Below are 22544 nucleotides of genomic sequence, written 5' to 3' on the forward strand. Positions count from 1 at the left end.
TTCCCTCCCTTACTTCATTCCCCAACCTGAATCTTGCCACTCTCTTCCATCTGCTTTCACCCCATCCTTTTTTTAGATAATCCGGTATCCCTTCCCCTTTTACTTCCTTGTACCATCTACTAAACCTCGATTCACTTATCTTTTCCCTTCTTTCCTTTCTCTGTTTCTCCTTGTCCCTCCTCTCTAATTCCTCATACCTCGCCTCTCCCTTCTCTTTCTTCTTCTCCACCTCCTCAATTGATATCTCCCTTTCCTCTAAGAACTTCCTCCTTTCTTCCTCCCATTCCGATCTCACTCTTCCCTCTTTGAATCTCTCTTTCATCTCCTCCCTACATTCCCTCGCTATCTCACTTCCCCTCCCCTCATCTAATCTTTTTTCAAACCCCCACGCCCTCCTTCCCGCTCTTCCCCTTAGTTTCTCCCTTTGTAGTTCCTCTCTCACCAAGTATCCTGGCGTCCTTGCCTCTACTCCCAGTACCCATCTTAAATATCTCTCCTCTGCCCTTTCCATTTCCTCTCTCTCCTTCCACCCCCATATCTCTACCCCATACCCCATCACCGTCCATACCAATTTATCAAATAACCATAACCTTCTCCCCCAATCCTTCCCGAATCTTCTTTTCCCTATCCCCCATACCTGCCCCATCACCGTTGTCGCTTTTCTCACCCTCTCCCTGATCTGTGCCCCCTGCCCTCCGTTTCTCTGTATTATGTATCCCAGATATCTAAACTCCTTCACCTCCTCAATTATCTTCCCTTTCCATCTCCATACCTTTTTCCTCCATCTCCCTCCCCCCTTTCTAAACCTCATGATCTTCGTCTTTTCGGTGTTCAGCTCTAAATTCTTCCTGTCCAAATATCTTTCTAACCTTTCCATCATGCCCTTCATCTCCTCCTCCTCCTCTGCTATCAAAACCATGTCGTCTGCATATGCTAAGGAGTATATCTTGCGCCCTCTTAACTTTACTCCTCCCCATTTCACTTTCCCCATTTCCTCCTCTATATCTGCTAACATTACATTAAAGATTAGTGGGCTCAATGGGCACCCCTGCCTCACTCCTCTCGCCGTCCAAAAGTTCCCCCCCTCCTCCCCTCCTACCCTTACTTTACTTTTCGTCTCCTTCAACACCTCCTCCACTCTTTCCACCAACCCTTCCCTTACCCCTCTCTCTCTCATTGCCCCCACTAATATTCCCCTATCCACCGAGTCGAATGCTGCCTTTAAATCTATAAACAGCGCCGTCATTTTTCCTTTCTTTTTTCCCAGCTGTCTGTTCACTAAATAATTTAAAACATATATATTGTCTAATGTCCCCATCCCTTCTCTGAAACCTGTCTGACTCTGTGGTACTATTCCCTTTTCTTCCACTTCCCTCCTTAGCCTCTCTGCCAACGTTATTGTATATATCTTGTAACATGAACTCATTAATGTCACCCCTCTGTAATCTTCCACTTTCTCTCCCTCTCCTTTCTTTCTGATCGGCACCACTACTCCCTCCTTCCATTTCTCCGGCCATCCCTCCCCCCTCCATCCCCTGTTACACCAGCTCCAGACCCACTCTTCCACTTCTTCCCCTCCATATTTCCATGCTTCTCCTGGTATCCCGTCCACTCCCATTGCCTTCCCATTTCTTAGTTTTTTTATCGCCTCCTTTATTTCCTTTCTGCTGATCTCTTCTTCCTCCTCTCCCTCCCCTCCTTTCTTCCTTTCTCCCCCCTTTACTACTTTTCCTTCTGTCCCCCCCAGTAGCCTCATGAAGTACTCTTTCCATTCCTCCATTCCTATCCCATCATTTATCCTAGTTCTTCTTTTCCTTTCTCTATTTACTATTTCCCATACCTCATTCTCCCTTTTTACTTCCCTTGCTCTTTTTTCCCATCTTTCATTTTCCTCTTTCTTTTTCCTTTCACACGTTTCCTTATATTCCTTCTTCTTCTCTTTATACTCTTTCCCTTCTCCTCCTTTTCTTCTCCATCCTCTTAACTCCCTTCTTGCCTCCTTCTTCTTTTCCTCACATTCTCTGTCCCACCATCCCCTCCTCTTCCCCTCCTCTTTCCCCACGTCCCGCTCCACTTCCTTTATCGCCTCTTTCATCTTCCTCTCCATCCCTTCCCATTCTACCCTCATTTCTTCTTCCCCCGATTTTAACCCTTCCATCCTTTGTTTGAACTTTTTACACCCCTCCTCATTCCATACTCCTCTCCATATTTTTCCTTTTTCCCTACTCTCGTTCCTCTTCCTTTTTTGTCTTTGTCCCTCTCCCTTAACCCATACCTCCACTGGCTGGTGGTCTGACTCTATGTTGTCTCCTATCCTTAGCCTTTTTATCTTCCCCCTCGTATCCTCATCTGCTATTACGTAGTCTATTACCGTATTCCCTTTTCCTCCTGTGAACGTGTACTCCCCCTCCTCCTCACCCTCTATGCATCCATTCAGTATTCCCCATCCTCTTTCCTCCAAGAACTCCACCATCACCTTCCCCTCCCTATTCATCTTCCTATCCTTCGATTTCCTTCTCCTTCCCTCCCCCTCCCCTCCTCCTTCCTCTCCCTCTTTCCCTATCTCTATACCTCCTCCCTCCTCCCCTGTTCTCGCATTAAAGTCCCCCCCAATTATTGTACTCACTTCTACCTCCTTCTCCCCTACCCACTGTTCCATGCTCTGTAACATCTCCTCCATATTCCCATTAACGTATACCCCCACCACCCTCCATTTATGTTTTCCTTTTTTTATCCTTCCCACTATTATCCCTTCTCTCTCCGTTACTATTTTCCTCCCTTTGTCCAACATCTCTTTTCTTATCCCCATTACCATCCCTCCCATCGCCCTTCCTTTTTTATTTTTTCTTTCCGCCATTTGTACTCCCCACTCGTATCCTCTTGGTAACTTTTCTTTCACCCTTTCCCACCCCTTTTTATCCATCCATGTTTCTATCAGTACTATTACATCCCATTTCTTTAGTCCCTCCCAGAATTCTTTATCCTTATTTCCCACCCCTGCCACATTCCAGAAGGCTATTCTCCACTCCCTTTCCCTCCCGTCCTCTCGCCTCACCTTTCCGTCCCTTTCCCTTCTCTCTTCTATCCCATGCTTCCCTCCCTCCCCAATCTCCCTTCCCCCTGCCCCCCTACTTTTGTGCACCCTTTCCCGTCTCTTAGCACCTCCTCCTCCTCATCCCACTTCCACCATTGCCCATTTATTCTTACTCTCCCATATCCTATCCATACACTTTTCCCTTTCCTTTCCTCTTCCCTGGCTATCTCCTCCAATTTCCATCTCATCCTCCTTTCTTTCCATGTCCAGTCCTCTACTATTCTTTCCTTTCTACCCTTAAGCATTTTCTTTCTCTCCCATATCTCCTTCCTTTTCTCATCATTCTCCAGCCTTATCCCCACTATCTCTCTTCCTTTTTCTCTATCCTCCGCTATCCTCCATATCTCTTCTATCTTTACCTTCGCTTCTATAACCTTCATTAATTCTTCTACCGCTTCTTTCCTTTTCCCTTCCCTTACCTCTATTCCTTTTATTACCAAATTCCTTCTCCTCTCTTCCCTCTCTTTCCTTTCCATCCTCCTTTCTATCTCTTTTATTCTTATTTCTATTTTTCCTCCTTCTCCCTTCCCTTCTTTCCTTCCTCCTTCCCTCTCATTCTCTCCGTCTCTCTCTATCTCTTCTATTCTCCTTTCCAATCCCTTTATATGCCTTTTCATTTCCTCTCTCTCCTCCCTCCACCCCTCCTCCTTATCTCTAATCTCTTTCATTTCCTTCCTTATGTCTATTATTCCCTCCTTCACTTCTTCCTTCATCTGTCTCATTTCTTCCTTCCACTCCTCCAACCCCATCCTCATCACCTCCTTCATTACCCCCTCCATCTCCCTTTTCCATTTCCTCATCTCCTCCTCTCCCTTCTCTATCCCCTTCTGCTCTCCTTCTTTCTTTCCCTCTTCTTTCCCCGGTGACCTCGTTATCTTCTTACTTTTACTAAATATGCCTTTCTCCTCCTCTTCCCCCTTTTCCCATGCCTCTTCCCTCTTCCTCTTCCACATCTCCTCTATACACCCATAACTTCCGCGTCTAACTCTCCCCCCTCTCGCTTCTCTTAATCTCTCTTCCATTTCCAATTCCAATTTCCTTTCCATCCCGCTATGTCGCCACCTATCACCCTCACCTATTAACTTCTATCTTCTATGTGCTCCTCGCTCTTTCTCTTAATCCCGATCGTGTCCGTCTCTATATCCTATGTTCTATGCCTATCTATATAACTTCTTTTCCCTTGCCCTTTCCCTTTCTCTCTTTCACACCCTGCGCTCCCCCCACTCACACCCACTCTCTCTCACCTCCACTCTCTCCTCCACTCGCTCTCACTCCTCCTTTCGCTCTCCTCTCGCTTCCCACGTCACTCCAAAAATTTCTCTCCACGCCACGTGTCGCACTCTATCGCACCGGAAACAGAAGTCCAAAAATCCTTATAGTAAAGTTAACCAAATGGTGTTGATATAAGGTGTAAAATTTTGTGACGATAACCAGAAATTCTGTTTTGTTTGACTAAAATACGGTCAACCAGAAGAATTTTGTTAATATAATAAAACCATTTTTCTCAGTGTAGAATATGTTGTTTGATCAACCGCTTCTTATCTAATGGCCCTATGTGATCGATATGAAACGTCTGAAAGGGCAAATTACCCTTAGGAATGCAATGAAGAAATCCTTCTTGTTTGCCCGTACTCGGCGAAAACGCGATGCATTTCAGACAATTTAGAATATGATCTTTAATTTTTGCTCGTAATTGCGGAAACCAGTAGGTTTTATCGATAGCGCGATATGTCTTTTCTAAACCGAAATGTCCTAATTCGTCGTGGTATTTGCGCAATATGTGATTTTCCATCTTTTCCGGGACATAAAATTTTAAATCGCTATCCTTCTTTCTGTACACGAGACCGCTTCGCATTTCGTACCATTTATCCTCCGATTTCTCAAGTTTCTCGCGTAATGCTCGTAATTTTGGATCTCGATTCTGACTTAAGGCTAATTCTAATTCGAGAGGATTATCTTCAATCACTAGGACATTCGTAGCGCGGCTGAAAGCGTCTACGTGCTGTAATTTTGTACCGGCTCGATGCTCTAAAATATAATCATATTCCATAAGTTCGATTGCCCATCTTTCTATTCGCGGGCTTATGTCTTTCTTCTCTAACGTCATTCGTAACGAGGCGCAATCAGTGACTATTTTAAATTTAATCCCGTGCAAATAAATACGGAAACGTCGTAACGCGTAAATGACGGCAAGCATCTCGAGCTCGAAACTATGATAGCGGCTTTCAGTGTCCGTTGTCGTTTTGGAGAAATAAAAGATCGGATGAAATTTCAGGTCTCTTTTCTTTTGCATAAGCACGGCGCCGAAACCGTGCGAACTCGCGTCCGTGTAAAGTTCCGTCTCGTCATAGGGGCTGTATATACTAAGTACGGGTGCCTCCTGCAATTTTTGCTTTAACATATTAAATGCCTGCAGTTGTTCTCTCTCGAATTTAAATTCCACGTTTTTGCGAAGTAACTCGTGAAGGAGTTTCGCGATAACGGAATAACCTTCAATAAATTTTCTAAAATACGAGGCCATACCTAGGTAACGTCTTAGACTCTTCACGTCTCGCGGAATTGGATATTTCTCGATTGACTCGACTCCTAACTTATTTGGTTGAAGACCGTTTTGAGAAATGCGGTAGCCCAAGAATGCTACTTCCGTACATAGAAACTTGCACTTATCAACTCTTAGTTCTAGCAGATTATCAACTAAGCACTTAAACAATTTCTTCAACGCATTAAAGTGTTGCTCTAAGGTAACGGTTGCAACCAATATGTCGTCCATGTACACAACGATTTCCTTAGTTCTAATCAAATCTGTCAACGCTTCATTTACAAATCTTTGGAACCTCGCTGGTCCTACCTTGAGTCCGAAAGGCATTTGTCGATATTCGAATATTCCGAATGGCGTCGTAAACGCGGTATATTTTATGGATTCATCAGAAATTTGAATGTGAAAGAACCCGTCTTTGAGATCAAGTGTACTAAAATATTTCTTGTCTCTAAGTACATCAATTTGATCCTCGATTATAGGAAGAGGATAATTATCTCTTCGAAGGGCTTTATTTAGTACACGATAGTCAACGCAAAATCTAAGTTCACCATTCTTTTTCTTTGCTAAAATAATCGGAGAGGCATATTCCGACTTACTAGGCTGAATGACCTTTCTGTCAAGTAAATCATCTAATATTTCCCGTAACTTGTCTTTTTCGAAAACAGATAATCGACGTGGATTAAAATGAAAGGGTTTTTCATTCGTCAGTTCTAGTTGTAACATCCGGTCAACTTTCGGAATATTCGGCCTTATCGGATCAACGTATTCAGATCTAAAAAGCTCTCGCAAACTTTGTTGTATGTCGCGCGGCACTTCAACGTTTATCTCGATGGAATCCGCGGTTTCGGAGGGTGGATCGCTCACTTCTATGTTCATAATGTCATTTATCGCTTGAGCTTCAAATTTTCTCAGACTTAATCCGAATTTCTTTATTATATCACGACCCAACACTATCGGACTCACCATAGTCGTATCCGGAACGATCAATACTTTCATATTATCAAACGTTTCGTTATCGAGGGTAATAGTTAAATATATGTGCCCGATTACTTGTAGTGGAGATTGATTTATACCGCGTAAGTTCTCCGGAAGCCTATCAAGTGACTCTATTACTTTCTTTGGAACTAAACTTTCTTTCAAAAAACTAACTTTACTGCCCGTATCCATTAACGTGTTTAGCTTAAGTTTTAGATTAATACCGGCGCGGTTTATCGTATAATCAATGTCTCTAAAGAACATTTCTTCTTCCTCTCCTGGAGAGCCTGAGACGGAGCAGATTTGATCCTCCGCTTTCTCTACAACTGCAACCTGCGTTGGGGAAACTGATGTTGTTTTCGTTGGACAATCCTTGGAGATGTGGCCCATCTCGCTACATTTGAAACACGAACCCTTCTCGCGTTTCGGTAAACGGCAATCAGTAGCCACGTGACCTAATTTGTTGCAGTTATAACAGCGAATACTCTTGGGTTTTTCTTCGTCGTTTCTCGTTCGCTTTTCGTCCTTCTTTCCTCCGTTCTCAACCGATGTTGTCTCCTGTCGTGCTGCCAACTGGGACTCACGTTTCGGAATGTTCTTCGCGGTTGATCTTAGCGACATCTTCTCGAACGTCTGCAGCATGTCTTTTTTCGTCTGAAATTCTTTCATTCTCGCCATGTCCTGTAGATTGTGACTCGGAATCCCGTCTATCAGATAATCGACCATTTCTTCCTCGTCGATCGGAACATCCTTTGCCAAGATTATCTTTTCGTGAAAGTAATCCGCAAAACTTTCGGACGCTTTCCACTCTCTTGCTTCAAACTTCTTTCTTAGCGCTACTCGTAATGGACGATGATCGTACATTTTTCTAAACCCATCCATTATTTCGTCGAGAGTCATGGAAATTGTGTCCTCCGCTTGGAACCAACTCTTCGCTTTTCCTTTTAGCTTATTACTAATGAGCAACTTGGCACGATTGTCTTCGAGCTGATAGGTCATGCACAGTTGCCGTATCTGTCGTTCCCATTTTCTGAACGTACCAGCACTTCCGTCAAAGAATCCCGCTAATTCTAGCATGCTGCTTATGCTTTCTCTCTTGGATGCCCCCTCAGTCGTCAGAGGCGCAGCACGTCTTAACCTATCGTTCTCTCATCTTTCTAACTCCAATTCTCTCCTTAGAAGTTCATTTTCGCGTCGTTCGAACTCAAGTTCCATACTACGGTACCGTTGCTCTAAATCTTCGATATCACTTTGATCTGCCCGCACTCTGTCACTTCCCGAGCCACTAACCTTTTCCCGCGATAGACTTTGCTCGCTTTCCTCTTGATTCACGTGTCTCGACTCACCTTCGTCTGCAGCGGCTTCATCTGAAACAGTGTCCAAGATTCTTTTATGCACAATATTCTCTATCCACTTTCCACTGGGATCGTCCTTGTTCAATCTGGCAATAAGCTCGGCCTTCTTTCCCGCGGTCGATAATGATCGTCGTTGCAACTCGGCTTTGAGCTGAACTATCGGAATCGTCTCGGGATCCATTTTTCTTAAATCAGCTTTGTGTCTCACTGCTGAGCCGTAAGAACTGTCCTTACTCGTTTTTCAGTGACGACGCGTACGTGTTCGGCACGACTAACGACGGAATGTGTCTGCCTGCGTGATGCAATGGTATGCAGTAACCTGCATTAGTCTTCCGATTCCTTGTCCGCCACGTATGGATCCCACTTCTGATTTTTGTAAGGAATATTTGGCGTGTGGCGGATGATAGGATGGCGAAACACTTTCTTTTTGACTTTAAATTTATTAAAATACGTAATAAGTCTCTCTTATGCACTCACGCTCGATCGTACGTACGCTCTCCTCTGTCTCCGCAACTTCCGCCTCGGCGCTACGTGTGGCAGCAATCCGCAGGGCGCGCAATTTAAAATTTCTTTTTTTTCAATTTTGCCTTACAGTAAGTAATGAAAGTAATATTTTAATTCCTTTTTGTTCTCACAATATTAATGAGAACATTACACAAAAAAGAAAATGCATGGAAATGGAACAAGTTCTTCATTTACAAAAAACAAAAAAACAAGTGTCTGATATAGAAATAGAGAATATAGAGAAATAGAGAATATCAACATCTACTTCTACTTTTATTAATGAAAATATAATAGATGAGCATGCAGTTACAGAACAACGTTCGCTGCGATGCTATCGACCAAAACATTTACATTTTAATGCGTCGATTGAAGAAGAAGATGTTACGGAATGGATGCATCTAGAGTCATTTGTGCAACAAAGACTCCCATCGCCTCTTCCATTTAATAAAAATATAGAAAGCACTAAAAGTAATACAGAAACTAGTAGTACAAAAACTAGTACAAAATCTAGTAGTACAAAAACTAGTACAAAATCTAGTAGTACAAAAACTAGTAATGGAGAAGATAAAAGAACAATACGTCAGCTATATAGAACTGTTAAATCTTTAAAATCTGAAAATATTCGATTACGAAAGCAAATAAGAGATTTAAAATATCGCATACGTCGTATTCCGAAAATACGTAAAATGCCAAATAAAGAAAAACAAAAGAAAAAAGTATTAAAAAAATTGAATGAACAAGATTTACATCCTGTAGCGAAAGCTATGATAAATTTGCAGCTGCATATACCTAATGCAGCATATACAGAAGAAGAGAAAAATCTGTCGAGGCAATTATATTATTATTCAGCTGCTGCTTTCTGTCGTTTAAGAAAAGCAGGTTGTAATTTTCCCGGACAGCGAACCATTAGAAGATGGCTAGAAGAATATAATGTACGGCCAGGATTTTGTGACTTTATATTTGAAAAATTAAAAGAAAAGATTTCTCATTTATCAATGGAGGAAAGAGTGTGTGCTTTAAAATGGGATGAAATGGCAATAAAACCTTATGAGGAATATTCGCGAAAATTAGATAAAATAGAAGGTCTTGTTGATCTTGGACCTCTAGGAAAGAAATCAGAAAGATCGAAATGTGTATTTGTCTTTTGCTTAGACAGTTTAAATGCGCGTCGTCCATGGCGACAGCCTTTAGCATATTTCCTCCCGGGAAAATGCATGAAAGCAGAAGAAATAATTATATTGTTAAAAGAATGTTTAGACAGAGATTGAGTGCAACGGGTGCCGATGTGCAACTTGTAACATGTGATCAAGGTACATGTAATCAAAGCGCTTATACTCAACTCGAAATTAATGCAGAAAAGCCATTTTTTATATATAATGGAAAAAGATATAATGCATCTTTTGATTTTCCTCATTTGGTCAAAAGATTGGCAAGTTTCTTTAGAACACATGGAAACATTTATCGCGATGGAAAAATAATCGCATCATATTCAGATTTTGAAATGACATGGTCTATTGACAATGCCACAAAAAGAGGTTCAAATTTATTGTCTCACATAACAGAGGCACATATACGTCCAAATACTTTCGAAGCGATGAATGTTAAAAGAGCTTTCCAGTTATTTAGTTATACTTTTGCAGCTGCAATAAAAACAGCCGGCCACGAAAAAGAATTAAATACAAATACGTGGGAAGCGACAGCTGATTTTGCAAAGCGTATGAATAATATTATAGATGCTTGCAGCGCTTACAGTCTTAATATTACATTTGGTGGAAAGCGACCATTATCCTCAAAAAATCCGGATATCGAAAATCTGTTAACAGATTTTATCGAATGGTGCTCAAAATGGTCAAAATCAGCGAATAGCATAGTTCAAATTCCTTGTTTTAAAGGTTTTGTTTTAACTGTACGAGCTATTCTCGCAACTTATAAAATACTTGCAAATCGATATGAAGGATTTGAACTTGCGACAGGATTGTGTAATCAAGATTCTGTCGAACATTTGTTTTCCAAATTAAGACAACGTGGAGGTTTTAATCCTAATCCAACCGCAAGAATGATTCGATTATCTATCAGGCATATACTTTCTACGGGATATATTCAGACAAGGGTAACGTTCAATGTGTAGAAAGTGAAACTCTTATTAATGAACCAAATGAACTTGTTAAGACGATAGAAAAAGTCATGAATACGAGCAATGCGTCTATAGAATATGATATTGAAAATGAAAGCGAATTGCTTGATGAAGACGCAAAACTTCTTCTGGAAGAATATGATATAGAAGAAATTGAAAATACAAATCCGATTGATAGCAGTTATAATGAAAATGCTATCGCATTTTTTGCCGGATTTGTGGCACGGCAAAGTATTATTAAAAGTAGTTGCGACGACTGCCGCAACATTATGATGAAAACACCAACGGATGAATCTACAGTAAATGAAAAATACATTGAATTTCGTGAATATCCAAATAGCGATGAAGATGCTCCAACGGTGACAAAATTAGTACGACCAACAACTCTATTTACAAATATTATAAAAACGCAATTAATGGCATTTAACAGTACATGGCAACACTATTGGGCATGCACTAAAATTCTTGACAAAATAATGACGGAATGCGTATTTGCAACAAACAAAATACATCACGAATGGTTTGACAAACATAAAGAATGTTATGATCATCGGATGCAAGCATTAAAATATATGATTGTTGTAAAAATATATTCCCGTACAAGATATAATAATCGTGATGCAAAAGTAGCTAGTGCACCGTGCAAAAAAGTTAAAAGGTTTATAAACAAATAAAGCAAAACGTGAATAGAGATCATCTTGAGCACCATCATTCAAGTATAAAGAAGAAGAAAATTATATATACAGAAATCAGAAATAAATAAAGTAAGGAAAAAAAAGAATAAGAAATAAAGTAAGATGAAAGGCAGAAAATAATAGCATATATTTTCAAAAATAAAGCTAAGCGAAAAAAAAAGTAAGGAAAAGATAAGTCAAGGAAAACAAAATAAAGAAATAATAATAAATAAAATAGTATTAATTATATATATATAATAGAAATGAATTAAATAATATTACATAAAACGTAGAGAGAAGAATTATTAGGAAGAAAAATAAAATATACATATTTGAAGAAACAAATACTTTTTTAATTTTTTTATTATTATATGTAATCTTGTGCAATTTTGTCATTGTGGAAAGAAAAATCATCATAATATTACATTCATAAAAAGTAAGTTTATAAATCATATTACACTTTGCAGTATTTTTTTGTTATAAGAAAAATAAGCATGATTTTTTTAATTTTTTGGAAGATTGCAATCACAGTTGAAATGATTACATAAATCATAAACTAGCAGGTTTTATCACGGAAAAAAATAAGTTTAATGTAATCATGCTAAGAAATTATAAAATCATGCATTTTATTCCCAATGACATAATACGAGATATATATAATAATAAAGTTAAAAAAGTACGGTAACACAATTGGAATAAATATATCGTGTATGTATTTTATGTTGGCATACGGTATTCTATAATTATAGGGCAAGGTATATATATGTGAATACCGTGAATAACACGTAATATATATAAATATATAATACAATAAAAAGTGATTTTAACAAATCACTTATAAAATAATAAGACGTCGCGCAATAAAAATGGGTAAAAACGACGTCAAAACATAACTGATTTTTTCAGTTCTTTATAGAAAATCTATATTATATAGATTTCCCGTGATAAGACTTGCTAGTTTGAGATTTATGTAATTGTTTCAACTGTGATTGCAATCTTTGCGTCATGCTCATATAGATGCCAACTAAAATATATATACACGTATATAAATCTTTAGTGCAATATTATAATTTTTCTTTTAATGTGCATTCTACATTAACAGAAATTTTATTAAATTATAAAGGAAGCATTTCCGAATCTTGTTTATAAGATTTTTTTATCCTTACTGTCTGAATATATATATATATCTTTTGTAAATATATAATGTAATAAAAAGTGGTATAATAGGGCTACAGGCGAAGATCCACTTTAAAAAAAATCTAACGCGCTATTAGTGGCACCTCATGGGTAGCGTGGAAGACCACTATTAATTATTATTACTAAATAATTATTTATACATCTTTTTTTCAGTTATTTATAAATTTTACGTGTTCTTCTTTAAATATATTCATATTTCTGTTAAATATAATCACATTAATAAATATATGTATCATTATGTATCATGAATAAAAAAATAGTAAAAAAAAGTAAAAAAACCTACATAAATCTCTTTGACTTATTTCTTGTTAAATTATCAAATCTAAATGTTATCTATATAAGATGTACCATTCCCGACTTATTTACAAAAATTGAGCTATAGTAATACATCATGTGGTCGACGTTTTTCTTTTGTTAGCAAGAGACACAAGGAAGGATTATCAGTTTTCCTCGGAGCAGTACCTATACGTTTGATCGCCGTACGCGAATGTCTCCTCGTTTATAGTAAACTTGCGAGATAAGTATACTTAGGGTTGCCAGAGTGTCTCTTTTAAAGAGAACATGTCCTCTTTTTTTGTCCTGATCTTTTTGTTCACTCTCTTTTTTTTATTCTGATCTTTTTTGTCCTCTTTTTTTCTTTAGTTACTTTTTGTCTAATTTTTTTTTATATTGCAACTTGCAACGTCCTGGTAATTAGATTTGTGACATAAACGGGTATTAATAACAGATAACAGGTAACACTAATAAGTGCTCTTAATGTTAATGGAAATCAACCTTTATAGAAACAAAATTTTACGCCATCTACTAATAGATAAGGTTAAACTTTTCTAACACGGCTACGCGGCGCAAGGCGCAAACGCACTAACGTTCACAATTCACAGTAACAGCCAACTGATATCAGCAGTCAGCAGTCAACAGTGTCAACACGAAATAAATTACAAAAAGATTTTTCTTTACTTTTGTCAACAAGTATTTTTTCGTGTTTATTTCTTATTAGCAGGTAATTATAAAATAGGCAGTAGGCAGTAAAAATTATTTTATTTATTAAAAATTAGCTATTGAGTGAAAGTGAGGTTAAAACACCAAATCTTATCGTATAAAACTTCAAAATAAAATCAAAATTGTTAGATGTCAGAATTTTTTGATCACTAATTGTGATTTAATTTGTCAATATAAAGGCATAATCTCAAAAATAAATATGTTTTAATTCCAACAAAAGTATTCAATGTTCAAATGCATTTTTAATTCTTAATTTGCAATTTTATTTCTGTAATTTTTTAAATTAGAGGTTCTAAAATTAATTGTTATCTTCTCTTATTAAATAGGATATTTTAATTTTTTTTTTTACAGTTATGAGTAAAAGAAAATGCACATTTTCTTCCGAATTGAAAGCAAAATATACATGTTTTGAAGGTGTTGATGATTCTAAATACGATGCTTTCTGTTCGGTATGTAAGATTAGAGTTTCTGTTGGAAATAAAGGAAAATATGATTTACAACAACATATTGAATCAAAGAAACATCAGTTATATATCCGATCCATGGAAACATCAAGCAAATTAGATTCTTTCGTCTCCAAAAATAAAAAATTGGATGAGAAAGTAGCGGCTGTTGAAGCAACCTTAGGATTCCATATTTTAAAGCATCACATGAGCTTCAACTCATCAAACTGTACAACAGATTTATTGAAACATATGTTCGAAGACTCTGAAACTGCTAAACATCTATCATCTGCTAAAACAAAAACAGCAATGATTGGAAAAAAAATTATTGCTCCCTATTGCATTAGTAAAATTATTGAATCTATATCTAATATTCCTTTTATATCAATATCTACAGATGCAAGTAACCATAATTCAGAAAAAATGTTTCCGATTTTGATACAGTATTTTACCATTAATGAAGGAATTTGCTCAAAATTGATTAATTTGGAAACTTTATCTAATGAAAAAGCACAAAAAAACAATTTGTGATTTATTAATAAAAACTTTAAAGAAATGGAATTTGGTTGATAAATGCATTGCATTTTCAGCAGATAACTGCAATACAAATTTTGGTGGAGTGCGCAGAGCTGGGACAGAAAATGTATATAGCTTATTAAACCGGGAAATGCAAAAAAATTTGATTGGTATTGGCTGTCCAGTACATATAATACACAATGCTGCAAAAAAAGGCTTGGACACAATAAGTATTGATGTCCAATCAATAATTATAAAAATATACAATCATTTTTCGGTATATACTGTACGAACAGAAGGATTGAAGGAATTTTGTGAAAATGTAAACACATTGAATACAGGCAGTTGTTATATCATAGTCCAACGCGTTGGTTATCATTGTTTCCTGGTTTAAATCGCGTTTTGCAAATGTATCCCGCCTTAAAGTCCTATTTTTTATCTAACAATAGTTGTCCAAAAATTCTGCAAAACTTTTTTGAATCAAATTTAAGCGAGGCTTCTTTGTGGTTCGCTCACTCAATTATGTATAATTTTCATGAAAAAGCAAAAGAGTTAGAAACAGAAAAAAATTCTATTATAGAAACTATAAATATTTTAAAATATTTAATTACTATGCTTGAACAACGAATTGAACAGTCTTTCCTTCCAATAAAAGTTTCAAGTATTCTGCAAACTATGTCAAAAGATGGTTCTGACTTCCAAGTTACTAATTTTAAGAACGAAACAACTTGTTGCTATAAAACAATGTTAGAGTATATCATTTCCTGGTCTTGTCAATTTCATGACTTGAATGTTTTTGAATGGATATCCCTTACTAATGTACCTGAATGGCAACAAGTTGCCAACGCAATAATATATATTAATTAAAAAATAGAAAGTTATATTTATATTGATGATGTAAAATGCTTCGATCAATATTGTAACTTAAAACTGTATATTGAAAAGAATATTCATAGCGATGAATTTGAAAAAATGTCACTAAATTTAAAATGGATTACATACTTCAAACAATCAAATAATTTAGAATTTTATTCTGAAATATTGAAAATTTGTCAGTATTATTTTGCAATACCAGGACATAATGGAAATGTAGAAAGATTATTTTCGATGATTGGAGCACAATGGACAAAGGAGAGAAATCGTCTCAATATAGAAAGTATTAAATCAATATTGTCAGTCACTTACAATTATAAAAATGTAACATGCAAACAATTTCATAACGAAATAAAAAATGATAGTAAATTGCTATCACAAGTTCTTAGTTCAAAGAAATATGAAACTGATTATGAGACTGAGGAAACTTTACTGTGATTTTTTTTTTAAATTATATGATTACTATTATTAGCTATTAGTATGAAATTTAAGTTAAAATTAAGTTATTTTGTTTTTCATTTATAATTTATAAATGTTTTATTTTATTTTTTATTTGAAAAAGTGAATAATATTTTAATAAAAATGTTCTTTTTCAAACAAATTATACTTTTATTTACGTAATAAATATAAACTACTGTTGATAAGTGTAAATAAATGGATATTTGCATATTTTCATACATGTCCTCTTTTTGTCCTCTTTTTTTAGGGGAAAAAGTTCTCTTTATATACTTTTAACTTCTGGCAACCCTAAGTATACTCAACATTCGTTTATGTTTGTTTTATGTTTTCGCGATTATTGTCCGTAAAGGATTTTATACGCGATTACATCTGTGAAGAATTTTTCGCAGATTCGTGCCAAGTGTACTTAGGTTGCGTGGGTGAAAAGTTTTTTGCAACTTTTAAACTGTAGTGTACATTGAAAACAATACAGTTAAAAAGCAATATCGAATCAAGATCATGTATATCGTTTCTTCGAAAAGTGTGCGTATAAAGATTGTACGAATGGTAAATGTAATGGAAAACGTTTATACAGATTGCCGCTACAGACAGATGAAAGATATTATTTATGGATACGTAACAGTGGTAAGTTTTTTGTTTTATATAATATAAACTCTGTTTGTATTTTTTGTACAGTAAAATTACTTAACATTCGGAAAAGAAATAGGATATTAAATATATGAGAACTTTTATATTCTTTCATATTTATTTTTTATATTTTATAATTTTAATATTTAATTTTGTATAATTTGTAATATAATTATTTCTAATGTCTTTGTGCTCTAATCTAGAATATTGATATGAAATATATGACAGGCTTCACATTCTGTTTATATATTTTATGTTTTATTTTGATATTTTTATAAATTAAAAAAATTTTTTTATAAATTATAATATATTTATTTCTAATAGCTTTTTGTGCAAATAATAATATACAATTTTTTTTCAATTTTATATAAAGTATTTATCGAATATAAAATAAGTATATAAAATAACGATTTATAATATCGTCATTTTATATAAAATTGTTAATAAAGATATGACAAAATCCATATTTTTTTATTAAAGACAACCATGTGCTTTTAACACTAATTGCTACCTCCCATTATTTTGTGTATAAAAGTGTTGAGGTAAAACAATTGAATTTTTGTTTGGCCCATCTTATGTCCCTTTTAAAACCATATAACTTTATTTTAACCGATTTTTCTCTACAGATAATAATATTGACGTAAATCAAGATGATAACGTTAGGTGATTCACTCTGTATATAAATGATTAAACAAGTGTAACGTAAAGTAAAATAATTTTTTCTAACTTTTTCACAATGCATTCATATATAAAATTTAATTTATATTGTATATATAAATATTTGAAAATTATAATGGACATACATATATATTAAACTGCAACTTTCTTTTTTGACGGATAATTTTTTACAGTGAAATTTTCAATGAATATTATTCTCTTATTTTTTTCCTATATTAGATATCTTTAGAATTTATTTTTAAATATATATATATATATTACAAAATTTAATACGAAATTGAAGATGAAAAGTGTTCAGCACATCCCGTGTTTACGGCCGGCCCGGCCGGCTTGTCGCCGCATTGAAAAAATCGGCAAGCGAGCGAGCCTCGACTTATGTTTATGTTTATTCGACAATGAACACAATGTCGATTCATTGATTTTTTTGGTCGGCACTGTTACTGTTGGATTAACGTAAACAAAAGTCTCGAGGCTCGCTCGCTCGCTCGCTACTTTTCTATCTGCTCACTCTCTCTCTTATTCTTGGTAAGCCCGTATTATTCGCGTTTTTTAAAGTCTATATTTATATATATTGCATAATTTTACTTTTATTTTTGTTTCCAGAATATAAAGCCAATACCGACGCCAACAGCCCTGATGCCGACGACAACGGATTCGACGCCGACGACGACGTCAACGATGATTGCGACGCCGGCGACGACGTCAACGATGATTGTGATGCCGACGCCGACGACGACGGCAACGATGATTACGACACCGACGACGACGGCAACGATGATTACGACGCCGACGACGACGTCACCGGCGATTGCGACGCCGACGACGACGTCAACGATGATTGCGATGCCGACGCCGACGACGACGGCAACGATGATTACGACACCGACGACGACGGCAACGATGATTACGACGCCGACGACGACGTCACCGGCGATTGCGACGCCGACGACGACGTCAACGATGATTGCGACGCCGACGACGACGTCAACGATGATTGCGACGCCGGCGACGACGTCAACGATGATAACATTAAGTGTAAGTTTAATTTTTTTTAAATATTTAATTAATTGCATAGCATATTTAATAATACATATATTTAATATATTGATTATAAATTTATAACGGTGTAAACAATAGTATAACGTAATAAACGGTATAAATTTGTTATAAATTACAATTGTAAATAATTTTCGCGAGTAGATCATATATTGCTTTTAATTTTAATATATTAATATTATTAATTTTAATATTATTGTTTCTATATACATAAATGCTATTTTATATGTTTTTCATATATACTTTTTGTTTCAGAAAGAAGAATTAAATGATTTAATTATAAGTGCTATCACATCTGTGAGAGGACGAGGAGGACGAGGAGGACGGGGCGGGCGTGGGACGCGAAGAGGAAAAGGACGGGGACGAGGACGAGGCAGAGGCAGAGGGGGAATAAACATATATTATTACAATTAACATACATATACATAACTACACATGTAACACATGTATTATTATAAATGATAAATACATATAAGTAGTAAGAATAATAAATTTTATTATTTCTAATCCTCCTATGTTTCCTATACACTACACATTCCTGTTATATTCATTACACAGTCCAGTTATAATATTAACTCTTCAGTTGTCGCACTATTTTTTTGTAACACGAGTCGACGCGTAGAATCTCGAAAGACCCTAATAAAAAAAATAATTTTATATCTTATACGACAAGAACTCAAATATATTTTCTGTTTAATTAGATTTTCGGATTCATGTAGAATATAAGAAAAGACTATTTTCGAAAAAATATTTATATCTCGATAAATTACTGTTTTTTTCTTCTTTCTGTTATCATCTTATAATTGGAATTGTTGAAGAAATTGACCTGATGAAGGGATTTCTACATAGGTATATATTCTCTATACGTAATTTTTATATATCGTTGATCAGTGTTTTATGTATCGTTGTTATTTCAAAGTGGATAATTTCTTTCTCCGTATTATGTTACCATTATCGTAATTATTTCAGTAAATTGTTATTAATATTTGAGCCAAATTATTAATCCAAAGCCAAAGCCAGATGTCGTTTGCTTGTTAATACCATTTTTTCTTAATTTATATACGTTTCGGTCAACCCTTTTGGCTATCTTCAGTATAAAGAATTGCCAACTAATTATGTATGAATTGAGGGCGCGGATCAAAGAACTCGCTCTGCGCTCGAAATCGTGTAAAAGTATTACCAAACGTCTCAGAGCATGAAAATTTTGAAAGTCGCAAAATTAATTTTTTTTTAATATAGGCTTGTAGAGAATGACAAGACGGAACTTTTCTATTTGCAGTTTTTTTGTTTGATGCTTATTTTTAATAATAAAAATAAAAAACTGAAAACATTTTATACTCAAATTCAATAAGATTTTAAGATATAAATCGTCGTAATTTGTGTTTACTGGGAAAGAATCAATTTATATAAAATCGATTTATATAAAAAAATTAGGATAATTTCTTTTAAAAAAATGAAGCGGATCTTTAAATTTCTGAAGCGCCTCCACTTAAGGTCAAACTAATATATCCGTATCTTTTTTGTTTGAAATCAAACAACTTTTATGTTAAGCATTTCTTCCTATCTCCAAAATTGTGGATATTATTCAGGTGACCGATCTTAGGTGAGACACTGTATATGTATACAAAATTTGTCTTATATTATATATTACTTACATTACTTATACATATTTTTATTTTTTAATTTAATTACATGTATAAATGTATGTAATGATGTTCCATAAACTTTAAAATACAGTAAGAAAAAAATTAAAAATCTCAGATTTTCGAACTCTGATCTGAAAGACTAACCGTTTTCTATTAAGCCACCGCGTGTATTGTTATTGCGTGTACATTAAAATTATTATTATTATTCTTTACGATTAATGTTATTTGTTTAAAAATGAAATAAGGAAAAATAATTTTTAATACAGATGTCTTGTGCATAAAAATATGTATTTTATTATACATACTGTTGCGCCTGTGCTTTTCGCCGCTGATGCTGTGTGTTACAGCTGACGGACCGATCGATAATATCGATCGGTCACTATAAAGTTAAAGCCATATGGCATTTGTAAATAACAAGAGTTTCTCTTATATTTGTTGTCAAGACGATATCGATTAGCGGTTTAAAGGTCCGTTTATACATATCCGTACCGTATCCGTACCGTGTCCGTACCGTACCGGCAAGATTCGATATGAGTATTTACACATATCCGGCTCGCATCCGTGAATATTTTGAAACATCAGTCTTGAGACATACATCTGAACTGTGAACATGGCAGAGCTATCGATAAACGAATTAGCGGTAATAGTATTAATTTTAGACGAAGAGAAATCTTAAAAAAAAAAAAAACGGATTTTATGGGTTTATAAAGCATGGACAAAACGAAAAACAAAAGGTGAATTTTTTACATTTTACATATAAAGAATTGATGATGCAACTAAATTTTATCAATATTTTAGAATGTCAGAACATGCTTTTAATGTGTTACTCAATTTAATTGATAATAAAATACGAAAACAATATACAAGATGGAGAGAACCGGCTAGCGAAAACACGTTCCTACATATGTATAAATTTTTGAAGAGAATTGTGTATTTTTTTTCAAATAAAATAATGTTTAATGAATATAAAAATTTATTTGTAAAATAATATTTATCATAAGTGAAATTACCTGGTTGGTCAAGTTCTTGAGAAATACTCTGCCACAGTTTTTCTTTATAAATTCCATCAAGATATTTTGGATGGGAAAGATCGTATAATTCGATGTGTTGTTGCACTAATTCTATCAATTATGTTGAAATAATTTTATCTTAATTCATTTCTTAATTTTAAAAGAATGCTCTCGATATCGCAGATTGATACAAAATAAGACTCAAAAATCTGAATGCTACACTGAAGCCTATTTACATTTGTCAGTACCGACACGTTCAGTGCCGTCCGATCCGTGAAAATATCGTCGTCAACGACATCTGCGGTGCCGGTACGGACACGGACGGCACGGATACGGAATAGTGTAAATACTTACATTTAATCATATGGAATCGAATCTAGCATCCGTGCACGGACGTGTACGGTACGGACACGGTACGGATACGGTACGGATATGTATAAACGGACCTTTAAGGGTCTCTATGACAGTTTGTAAACAAGCTGTCATATGTCAGATCTTCGGTAGCTGTCTGCTCGGGCGGACGTTTATGACAGCTCTGATATATTGAATTATATTTCCGGTTATTATTTGTTGAATGTTGAGTGTTCATAATTAAAGTGTTCTCTCTTATAAAGTGTTGTGTTGTTTTACTTATTTTCTGCGAGTTCCGTTGACGCATGTGATATCTCGTTCTGCGGGCGCAACAATACATAAAATTTTGTTTAATCAAATAAAATTTAATGTATTGTTATATAGGTATATAATTTATTTATATATTTTGTATTATAAAAAGATCTTATACATATATACATCATAAAATTTTTTTATTAATAACAAATAATTATAAGACGTATATTATTATGCTTCAATAAAAAAATCACTGCTAACAAAGTATATAACACACATATCTATATGCGGAATGTATTTCTGTTTAATAAATTGTGGCTGTAGCACGGATACAATCAACTTTTTATCGGCATTGAAAGTAGATGTTATTCTTTTACCGACATCGAAAATGGATGCAGCTCTTTCATCGACACTGAAAATGGACGTGACTTTTTTATCGGCATGGAAAATGGATGTGGCTATTTAGTTCCTAAGCCGGCCGGAAATGGACGTGCGTCACTAGCGTACGGCCTAGAGAAAGCGTCGTACGGAAAACGGCAGCGTGGCCTCTCTCAGGTTTCTCTCTGGTGCAACTAATGCCGACCAATACTGCCAGAAACGAGCGGCGGCATCACACTAATACAATCGAGAACCGATGACGTCACCCTATCCGTGTGAGCTCGACCCGGTCGACCAATGGAAGAGAACGCCGTCTCCCTTCCACCGAGCCGACGCAACAGACGATAAATGCTAAGAAGTAAGTGTTTCTAAGGCATGTGGCTGGAATATGAAAAATACCGTGTTCGAGATTTGCTTCTCGCAACTTTCTTTTCTTTTTTCCGCATTTGTTTCTAACAGTGTAAATTATCAAATAACCTTTTTTTTGCTTAAAAAATAATAGTTTATATTTATTAATAATATTCGCATATGTTAAAACTAACAATTTTTGAAATAATTCAGATTTGCTATTGTCAATAGAAAAATGAAGTTATTTTGCAATATTGCAACAAAGTGTAAATTTAACATATACTATGTTCTTGCCATTCGCCTTATTCGTTTAGCCATGCTTGCTTTGGCATTTATGTCTATCGACTCGAAAGATTTTACATACCTGTAAAACTTTTAATTATTTCCCAATTTACAATTAGTCACTCGCGTCCTGATATTTTTTCTCCCGTTC

The 22544-nt window shown here is 35.4% G+C and overlaps 3 protein-coding genes across 5 annotated transcripts; 1 reads left to right on the forward strand and 2 right to left on the reverse strand.

The window, feature by feature from the left end:
• Window positions 1–3081: 3081 nt before the first annotated feature.
• On the reverse strand, window positions 3082–4140 carry LOC137000188 (uncharacterized). Its single transcript, XM_067356143.1, has one exon. It carries the CDS (start codon window positions 4138–4140, stop codon window positions 3082–3084), a length of 1059 nt encoding a protein of 352 aa, XP_067212244.1.
• Window positions 4141–7757: 3617 nt separating this feature from the next.
• On the reverse strand, window positions 7758–8144 carry LOC137000189 (uncharacterized). The gene has a single exon (XM_067356145.1). It carries the CDS (start codon window positions 8142–8144, stop codon window positions 7758–7760), a length of 387 nt encoding a protein of 128 aa, XP_067212246.1.
• A 4577-nt stretch (window positions 8145–12721) lies between these two features.
• Window positions 12722–19427, forward strand: LOC137000008 (uncharacterized). 3 transcript variants are annotated; one of them, XM_067355496.1, is made up of 4 exons: window positions 12737–13472; window positions 16337–16386; window positions 17671–18102; window positions 18379–19427. In XM_067355496.1, the coding sequence occupies exons 2-4, from the start codon at window positions 16354–16356 to the stop codon at window positions 18535–18537; spliced, it is 624 nt and encodes a 207-aa protein (XP_067211597.1). In that variant the 5' UTR covers window positions 12737–13472; window positions 16337–16353; the 3' UTR covers window positions 18538–19427. The 3 variants fall into 3 exon arrangements, 2 of the variants coding, with proteins under 2 accessions (XP_067211597.1, XP_067211598.1); XM_067355497.1 differs by lacking the exon at window positions 16337–16386 and having other exon boundaries at window positions 12738–13472; XR_010890324.1 differs by lacking the exons at window positions 16337–16386; window positions 17671–18102; window positions 18379–19427 and adding an exon at window positions 13823–14979 and having other exon boundaries at window positions 12722–13472.
• The last annotated feature ends 3117 nt before the right edge of the window (window positions 19428–22544 follow it).

This window comes from Linepithema humile, chromosome 5 (assembly GCF_040581485.1).
Source record: "Linepithema humile isolate Giens D197 chromosome 5, Lhum_UNIL_v1.0, whole genome shotgun sequence".
NCBI classification, from domain to species: domain Eukaryota; kingdom Metazoa; phylum Arthropoda; class Insecta; order Hymenoptera; family Formicidae; genus Linepithema; species Linepithema humile.

Coding starts and splice junctions, on each gene's coding strand:
- LOC137000188 (XM_067356143.1), bottom strand. CDS start 4,140: ATGGAAAGGAAATTGGAATTGGAAATGGAAGAGAGATTAAGAGAAGCG.
- LOC137000189 (XM_067356145.1), bottom strand. CDS start 8,144: ATGGATCCCGAGACGATTCCGATAGTTCAGCTCAAAGCCGAGTTGCAA.
- LOC137000008 (XM_067355496.1), top strand. CDS start 16,354: ATGAAAGATATTATTTATGGATACGTAACAGTG. Junction 16,387..17,670: donor TTTATGGATACGTAACAGTG/GTAAGTTTTTTG, acceptor TTTTGTTTCCAG/AATATAAAGCCAATACCGAC. Junction 18,103..18,378: donor CAACGATGATAACATTAAGT/GTAAGTTTAATT, acceptor TTTTTGTTTCAG/AAAGAAGAATTAAATGATTT.